The sequence below is a fragment of the Vipera berus genome (genome assembly GCF_964194415.1).
Source record: "Vipera berus genome assembly, chromosome: 10".
Lineage (NCBI taxonomy): Eukaryota > Metazoa > Chordata > Lepidosauria > Squamata > Viperidae > Vipera > Vipera berus.
The window spans coordinates 14,317,360-14,327,287 of NC_138213.1; the positions used below are offsets into that span (position 1 = coordinate 14,317,360).

Genomic DNA, 9,928 nt, shown 5'->3' on the forward strand with positions numbered 1-9,928 from the left:
CACGCATCTGATCTCCCAAAAATTAATCTTCTATAAAGTGCTGGCAAATTATATTTTATTTCAATACAGGAAGAAGACTCATATTGGTATTGGCATGGAGTAGGGGCTAATACAAATGCCATAATGATTTCTAAAAACATATGTATTACATATATTACATATATTTTGTAATACATATATAGTTTGTAATTACATAAACAGTTTATTTTGAGCTTTCAACGTCTGCTATGTTGTTGCACTACACTGCAGATACAGTACTGTAATTTCTAATGCCCTGCCATTGAGAATTTTTGTCCCATAATACATGAGGCAAAAGTTTTGCATATATAATATATAAACCTCCTTCAAAAATTACAAAGTTAAAATGCCTTGCATGTTTTCAAATATCTTTCTGTCTTTCTACTAAACTGTTGTTGGAGTTAATAGTCCAAAAGTGCATTGAAAAAATAAGTAGATTACTTACAACTGCCTTTTGAACATAAAAATTCAGCCTACCCACACCCGCAGATTTGGAAATTGCCTGCTGGAGATTCAAACTACCTACCTAGCATCAAGTTACTTTATCATTCTGGTGTGTCTCTCTTTCTCCTTGAAAGCATTTGTATCCATACTCAGTCACAAATTGTGGCCATTTTAATGGGGAATATCTAAAAATCATACCTCTACTTGAGAATTACCTGCTCTGAACTCACAAACATAGTCATAATGAACTCATTGTGCATTGTAGTTTTTCAACTGATCCCCTTCACATTATAGTGGTCATAGTGTTGCTATAATTATCATTACATCACTTTTATCAATACCTCTTCATTCATACAGCTCTAAAGCTCACTGGGACTTTTCGCCTCCTTATTTAGAACTAATTGACTAGATTTTGTCATTTAAAGTTTCCTTTCCTTTCCTTTTCTTTCCTTTGTGTGTATGGAGTTGGTATGTTTTAGGACTAGATGCTAATTTTAGCAAACATAAACACTTTGAAAACATCAAGGTCTGAAAACTAAACATTAGGCCTATAATGCCTTTCCACCAGGAGCACTAGACTATATTAGAATACTAATGGCTGCATTACTTATAATAATGAGATTTTAAAAACCACACATGCCTATGAAAATGCCCTCTTCCCCTGTAGCATTAAGACAGTTCAATATTAATTTGTATTCATTGCCTAATTGATTGCAATTATCCACCTCACCCAAAATGCCTATGCAGTAGTAACCAGCTACTAATAGTCTATACTGAATGAGGCTCTAATATCTTTCAAAAACTGTGCTACGTTGAAAGGTCAGATATCTTAAGAAACTTCCTTGGCTGTTTGAGATCACTTGTCAACTCTCCCCATATCTTCAGCCCATTGAATATAGGTAGTGCTCAACTTACAACAGTTTGTTTAGTGACCATTCAAAGTTACAACGGCTCTGCAAAAAGCGACTTATGACTGTTTTTCACATGTACAACCATTGGAGCATCCCCAAGGTCATGAGATCCAAATTCAGTTGCTTGGCAACTGGTTGATATTTGTGACAGTTGTTCTGTCCCGGGGTCATGTGATCCCCTTTTGTAACCTCCTGCCAAGCAAATTCAATGGGGGGGGGGAACCAGATTCACTTATCAACCATGTTACTAACATAACAACTGCAGTGATTCACTTAACAATGGACAAGAAAGGTCGTAAAATGGGGCAAAACTCAATCAATGTCTCACATAACAATATAAATGTTGGGTTCAATTGTGGTCATAAATCAAGGACCACCTATCATCCCTTGGTTTAACCTCATCTTCCTCTTTCTCCTCCCTTCTTGGATAAAAGGAGAAAGAGCTATGCCCTATGGCAGGGTCCTACAAATACTTGTCATCTATAGGAAAAATAAATTAGCTACGTATGCATCCAGAAAATATCCATGGGTGTTTCAAAATCATTTACATAGTACAAAAAAGGAATAAGCAGGCAGATCGTGTAATTATTCCAGGAGCCCCAGATAAGGTAAGGACCTAATTTGTCTTTGAAAAACTACCACAGGTGGTGGTGGGGGAATCAAAGGAACATCTGCTTATATTCCAAATTGAGCATTCTCACATATCTGAATTGATTGCTTTATTTATTGAGTTTCTCTAGCCACCCACCTCAAGGACATGACCTTGGGTGGCTAACAATACTTAAAGACAGAATCAAATCAATATAACAAAATTATAAATAACATAAATAACAGCCAGGAAAAACAGCCAACAACAAGTAATAATCATTCCCAACAGTCAAGAGTTCAACCCCATGAAGTGATAAGGTTCAACCTCGTCTCCATTTCTAGTGATGTTAAGGTGGCAGATCTTGTCTGGCCTCAAGAATCAGGCTTGGAGACTAGACTCGTGTGGACAAGTGACTATCCCTGTAGCACGGGAAACCAAAGTTTTATTTTTATTGTTGCCCACCCCTTGCAAACAATACAAAAGACTATTTGTCTAATTTAGCAGGATTCTAACTTTAACCCTAGATTTTCCATCAGTCACTGAAGTTGACAGAAAGATGGGGATCCAGTGTCAGAGCTTTGTCCACCAATCTTGGAGGGAAGAAAACTTTTGATCCTAGAGCTACCAAGGATGCTTCCAAGGGACAAAGATTCCCAACTCTTTGGGAATCTCAAAACTTTAACTTAACATATTTGACAATATTACTGATTATTTTATACATTTAATCGGAAACAATCAATAAGCAAACCCATGTTTTTCCAATGTATTTAGCAAACCACAGAAGGCTATCATTTTTTTTCAGGATGATCAAAACAGAAAACTTCAGAATAACAATTAGGGAAAGAGTCTGTGAGAGAAGGGCATGTATGTTAAATATCAAGCATTGAGAATCATGTTAATTGTCTTGTTTAGAAAGGTTGGATGACTATATTAAGTGATGGCAATATTAGTCTAATCTTCAATGATAACATTTAAGAAAAAATGCTTAGTGGATAAAGAAGTGGAATGTTTTTCTATTAACAATTATTTATTAATGCATATTGTTATAAAGCATAAAATGTGGGATGGCTGCAAAGATGGATCAGAACAATTCCACCTATTTTTCTCTCCCTTATCCCAGCTCATGTTTGGATTAGAATTAAGAACTCAGAAAATCCTACAAATATATATATATCTTACTTTTGGTGTATTGCTTAATGCCCAGTAGAGGCCTCAAGCCAACTGTGAAATTATACAAATTCAGAGAGAAATCAAAGGATGCTCAGATTTTCTTGGAAATGGGAAGAATGCTTAAAAATCATGGTGTACATGCGTTGGACTGAACAAGCTCCCTCATCTAATCCTCTGTATTCTAGATAGCAACATAGCAGCACCAGCTCTGAAGCATAATTCACAACATTAATTCTTAAATATCGTCTCCTTCCCAATTAAGACTGCAATTGAGCGCTCCAGTCTAACAGCGCTTAAAGCTTTCACCGGATTGAAAATTCTATTTCAAGATGGTGAAATATACAGTAGGACATCAAAAACGTTTGTCTTATGCGTTTGTCTTTCCACACATATGCATCCTAGCTTTTGTCAGAGGTTAATACAAGTGGGCCTCTTCCTAAATCATTAATGGCATATGGATCAAGCAATCTTTTGATTGAAAAGAAGTGAAACAAAAGTTGTTGAGATTGCTGAAACACTTACATAATTTTTCCCTTTTAAAAAAAAAATCACAATCTATCCTTGTGGACCATTTGTAACAAGTTTAAGCTGTTTAAAGCGGTAGTACAAAATGTCCTGGCGGTAGTACAAAATGTCCTGGTACAGGCAAGCACCAACCACAAACCTAGAAGATGCTTTATCTTATATCAGCAGTATGGAGATGGCCATTAATTGGTTCCTGCTAACTAGAACTAGAAAGATGGTAAGGAAGAAGCCCTCTGTCTCTTCCCAATTTATGAATTTTATCCATCTGGCAAGAATTTTGGACATGGGGCATGGCATATGGTCCTTTTGGAGCTGCTCGTTATCCTGAGCAGCTGGTGGGTCTTGTTGTTCTAGCCCAGGGGTAGGCAACCTCGGCTCTTTTATGACTCATGGACTATGCTGACTCAGGAATTCTGGGAGTTGAAGTCCATGAGTCATAAAAGAGCCAAGGTTGCCTACCCCTATTCTAGCCAGTGCCTTTCCTTAAGTGATCAAGATGGCAGCTGGGTTACAAATCACAATTTTAAATGTCTTGCAGTTTTCCTAAAACAGCATTATTCCAGAGCAGCTGTCCCTTATCTACTGGAACAAGGCTTTCTTGACCGAATGGGGAGCAGAGGATGGGCTTTATCACTTAAAAGGTCACCTGTGAGCCTTCCAAATTTGTAGATAAACCAGCAAGGTCAAAAAGTACACTTTTTGTATTCTTCTTCTCCAGAGCTGCTGGGCTATTGGTCAATGTAACCAATTAACTGAACAGATCAAAACTAATGTTGTTCAAATCAAGCCTTTAGAACTTCCAAGCAAGTTTTGTTTTTGCTTTTTTAATGAAACCCCGTGATTAATTGGGTTCATTTAAGAAAAGGAATTTCCCTTTGCTCTTTAAGCTGGACTTTGCCATTTTCCAGCTACCTCCACTCAGGCAACAAATTCAGATTCTGATATAGAAATCAAAAGCTGTTTCATTAGCATCCTACTTGGACGAATTTCCTTGGCTTGTAGGAGGTGGGCGTATGATGAGCATATTCCATCAAAAAAACTAGACTGAACAGATCATGTTCTTGGGGAAAAAATATCTCTAACAAAAGAAATAGGACTTCCTTTGGTTCTGTTGGTCTTATGTAAGTAGACACGTGCACAAATTAGGTTATGCAAATTTACACAAAGGCAGCCAATTGACTAAACTCATCCAATTACACAACTCAAATTCCTTTAATTCAGTGACAGCTCTAATTAAAATGCCTGTGATTATTTGACAAACATTCAATTTAGTTAGGTCATAGCCCGAGCAATATGTGATGTATGTAATGAGGAAGGGTGTTTAAATCATACAATTAATTCCCAATGGGCTTTTCTTCTTCTGTTGTCATTGTTATGAATAATCATTTTTTAAATAACATTTGCTTTTATTTTGCATCCCCAGTTTGCCCCAAAATATATATTAAAGAACTGTATTCGCACTAGGATAAATAACAGTTAATAATAAATCTCCTTTATAATTTCATAATTGGAGTCAGACTTTTCAGAAATTTGGATAATATGAAGTTTGTCAGGAAAGGGAAAATTAATATTTTGCATAGTTAATAGCTTTTTTTCTATCCTTAAGGAATGCAATGTTTAGAAATTGCAATGGAAAGGTCAGCTATTCTTTATATTGATCTATAACATACCGGTAACATATTTATGGTATAACGTTATTCAGACTTGCTGAAACACTAACTAAAAGAGGAAATTTCTGCACTGGGTTATGATTAATTTATGTCATATTTTCACAAAATTAGTAGTAGGTAGTTTAACCATCTTTTGTTTCTCCTGATAGAAAAAACAAATGCAACACATTTCCAAACATGGAAACAAACAAACAGAAAAAAAGGATCTTCCACTAAAAATAATAAGCTTATAGATTCTAGATTTGAAAGTGTCTTATTGGAATATAAGAAGCTACATGTCTTTAAATAGATTACAAAGCAAATCTCCATCCTTTCCCACAAATTTCGACAATGGAAACTCCACCCTAATTTAATATTTTTCCACTGTGTCAGAACAGAACTAGTTTAAGTCCATACCTTAACAAGTTAGATCTTTAGATGAGCACTATCACATCATTCCCCAATGAACAGATATTCATTAGAAGAGATCCTTTTTCATCAACTAAGACTTCATTCATATATGTGTGTGTGCATGCACATGTACTCACATAGACAATTTCAGCATTTCCAATTGCATTCTATGCCACTGAAATGGTGGACATCTCTTAGTTTATTTGGAATAAAAAATCAGAGAGTGATCAATTACCTAGTTCGGCAAACAGGGTCCGAAATCCCAAAGGATAGGTGACCTAACTTCAAATTCATTCTTCAAATGAACTGTCCTATTGAAGTTTACAACAGATTTGCAGGTGGGGGTAATTCTTTTCAATGTAAAAATATCTGGGGCAACATTTTACACTTTGGATGGATCCCTTCATCCAATCCAAATGCTTACTTCTGCCATCTAATCCGCAAGGTAGCCTATTTCCTTCCTTCCTATGGCAGGAGTTGGCATCTTCTCCTAGCCCCAGTTGCTCTCATGAAATTGCTGATGTAGTTTCCCACCTCTCTTTTCTCCCCCAGCAAAAACGTTGGGAGATCTTGCAGAAGATCTTTCATTTCAGGAATTCAGGGGTGGGGGTGAAGCAAGAAAGACCTTTGCTGGTGAATCTGAAACAAACACAGGCTGTGCATCTTCTGTGGAATTATGACTGTTGTCACTTCGTCTATGCACTTCATAATCTGCACCTGGTTGTATATTCCTACTGTGCATCACTGCAGAGGACAGCCATAGAGGGTCTTATTTGTTGTTTTCTGTACCTCTTTTTGCTAGAGATGAGTTGGCAAGTTTAGCTACCCAAAAGAACTAGCAAGCTCGCATCTTCAAGCTTTGGTTCTCAATTTGAATGAAAACAACCCCTAAGCAGAGAGAAAAGAGAGCCCCCCTCCCCCCAAATCATTCCTCCTGAAGCTGTTCAAATTGCATTCACTTTTAACCTCAAATGCTAACAAAACCTCTGTGTCATTCGTGGGAACAGATGATCAACTTTAGTGGCCCTAGGCTGGATTCAGCCATCCACTCCTCCCTTCTAAATCATGCCCCTTTCTGGAAAACACTTCATCAAATTGATTGGGGGAAAAGGCTAGAATTCATGTGATTTTCAAGCTACTTTTATTGAGCTACTACTTCAAGGAGCATCCTTACTCATCTGAGAAAAGATGGATTCAGGCTCACTTAACGAGACACCACTAATTATAAGATGGATGGCACAGGGCAGGGCCCTTCTGGACTCGCTCTGAATCCAGGCCAAGTTGCTAATCTGCCCTTGATGAGCACACGGGCTTTTGTCAAGCCAGTCTGGTTTTAACCTTTGCATTCACAACATGTCCCCTCACTCTCTTTTGTCGTTGTTTTGTTTTAATTACAGCAACAAGGAGCAGCCACCACTGTCTACTGTGCCGTCGCAGCAGAACTGGAAGGTCTGGGAGGGTTGTATTTCAACAACTGCTGTCGCTGCGTGCCATCGCAACAGGCGCAGAACGGAATGGATGCGGCTGCCTTGTGGGACCTCAGCGAGAAGCTGATCCAGGAAAGAATTGGCAGGCAGGGCAAGTAAGGAGGAGAAAGACCAACCCATGCAGAGTATAGATATATATATATATTTTCAGACACAGAGAGGTGAGGTGGGGGAGGGGTGTTAGGGAGGTGGAGAGAAAGGAACGTGCCAATATTGGACATCTTCCAATCCTATCATCTAGAGAAGGTTAGAGCTACAGATTAGTTAGCGTTAAATGAAATGATAGCAATCATGACCAGCAGAAAAACAGATGGGAGGGAAATATGAATGGCACAGGGCTAATGGAGAGCGTAATTTTGCTAGGCTTAATTCTCTCAGCTTTGCTTCGTATGATTACTGTCTGAACTTTTTTAAAAAGAAAAAAAGATAGAGATAGGCATAATTCTCTTAGCTTTTGTTTCCCATGATTACAGTCTGAACTGATTTTTTTAAGAGAGAGAGAGAGAGAGAAAGAGAGAGAGAGAGAGAAAGGAAATATCCAATGGAGGTCCCTGGAAAAAGTCAGAGAATAATTCGGTAAGCAGTTTTTTGGGGAAAAGAAGCAGAAGCTGAATTGCATATTACAATTTTGCAAGCGTAATGCCACTGCCCCGCACTTTTTTTGTTTACAGTGTACACCCAGGAAAATAATGTGTAAAGTGCCTGACAGTATGTTTTAAAACAGGGACACACACCAGAGATATCCCTGCTTCTTAAAAAGTTAACTTTCTGCAATGGGTTGAATTGGCCCTTGAAGAAATTTGATTTCTATACTCTGCTTGGGAAAATAAAACACACATAAGACTTCAAATAACCCCCTAGGAATTTCAGTTTGTTATTTGGATTCTCCTCTCTGAGGATAATAGCCCATGGCTGATTTTGCTTTCTGCACTTAAAAGTTCAGTAAAACAATCCCAAGTATTAAATAATCGAAAAGTCTTCTTGATGGCAAATGAAAACCACTTTGCCTGAAAGGAGAAGATTCTCAAAGTTCAGGTTACGCCCATTCTAGTTAAATATATATAGTACAATATCCATAAAATATGATATTAAAAGATACATTTGCAAACCATTCTCTAAATACTGCAGGGGGAACTTGTTTCTTTACAAACACATAGGGTGTAAGTAACCAGAGGGATGGAAAGTTGGGAATTTTAAGGAAAGTTGGATGTACAGCAAATATCATCACCAGTGGCCCAGTTCACTCAGCACTATGTTCATTCAGTTTTTCTTTTTTTTTCTTTTTCAAGTTAAATGTAATAAAAGAACATGCTTGAGTACTGTCACCTGAAGAGAAATGGTTCCTGTCAATGTCTTAGTTCCTTTTGTTTATTTTTGTTTGTTTTTTTAAGAAAAGAAAACTTGAGGGGAAAAATAAAAGAATTCTTCGACGCCATGAAAATTCACTTTTTCTCCCTTGTTCTATCCCAAGTTCATTTGTCTGTAGGTTTTTATTTTTGTTCCCCACTGTTTTGTGCTTTGTAGCTTTGCTCTTCATGCCAGGAATTCGTTGTAAGCCATCTGCAAACCGGCATTGTGTTACCTGCAATAAAGAAGCAAATAAAATAATGGTTAATTCTATATCGCAATCCTTCCCATTTGTAAGGATATGTGTTCTTACTGATATTTTTCCTTTACATTTGAGTTGGTTGGTTTGACCTTTTACTTCTTCCAAGGCTGTGTTCTCATTTGCCCTTGTGAGGCTGGGATAAAGAAGAGTGAGTATAACAATAATTTGCTTAATGAACATAATCATTAAGAATTTCGGCAGATATATTCAGGGCTCTTGATTGCTGCAGGGAAAGGGTGGTTGAATCTAGTCCAAGGAACGGATTTTATCTCTCTAGATTTAACTGTCACCCCGAAGGACCAAATGAGGTTACCAGAAGCTTTAAGGAGATAAGCACCCATTCCTGATGGCATCTACAATACATTAGATACAAGTGGAGAATATTCTCCTGGATGACCAGCGAAAAAGCGTTTCCTGCCTTGTAGGAGAAAGGTGGACAGCTTCTTCTTTTCTCCACATGAAGAAAAAGTCTTGGGCCATTCTTTCGTATTTTCCTTGACTGTTGACAGTTAGGAGCTCAGCCTTCAGGAGAACCTCATCTGAGATCTCATGAAGGTCAGATAATGAATTTCCCTCTACATTTTTAGCCAAATGACTTCTTCTGTAAACTTCTGTGGTGACTAGCTCAGTGTTCATTCCAGCACTGCATTAAGTAAGCTTCTTTCGTTACATTAGAGGGGATAATCATACTAACCCACATTTTAAGGCAGTTGTGTGTAATGCAAGAAAGATGCATTTTTGTGTATAATAAAAATTTTCTATAATTACTAACATAACAAAATTTGCAAAATGTTCCTGCTGTGTGCTACAACCGAGAAGGTACTCGATAACCGGTAGTTGGATGACATGAAGTTTCCATAAAAAGTCTTGGATTGGAGAATAGGCCCTTTAAATAACCTCATTCACAAGGCAGACTGGATTACCTTCTACTCGCACACCCAAAATGCACCCAGTAAGGAACAGGTGGACATTCTACAGCTGAACACTCCATTTTCATCATCCTGATGGCTAAGACAGATAAGAGAACATTCAAGTATACAAAGAGTTCAACCATGTCTTATTCTTCTCTGCTCTGGCACATTCAGTGCAAAGCAAAACAAAGCTCAAAACTGCTT

General features: G+C 37.7%; 1 protein-coding gene across 1 annotated transcript in view; it reads left to right on the forward strand.

Annotated features, from left to right (window-relative positions):
* Window positions 1–9,207, forward strand: part of LOC308672622 (WW domain-containing oxidoreductase-like) — a gene marked incomplete at its 5' end in the record, with an annotated part of 431,174 nt that extends 421,967 nt beyond the window's left edge. Inside the window, one exon of the mRNA XM_081335669.1 lies at window positions 7,115–9,207. Coding sequence (XP_081191795.1) covers window positions 7,115–7,303 — 189 coding nt within the window. The 3' untranslated portion in view covers window positions 7,304–9,207. The remainder of the gene's footprint in view (window positions 1–7,114) is intronic.
* Between the last annotated feature and the right edge of the window lie 721 nt (window positions 9,208–9,928).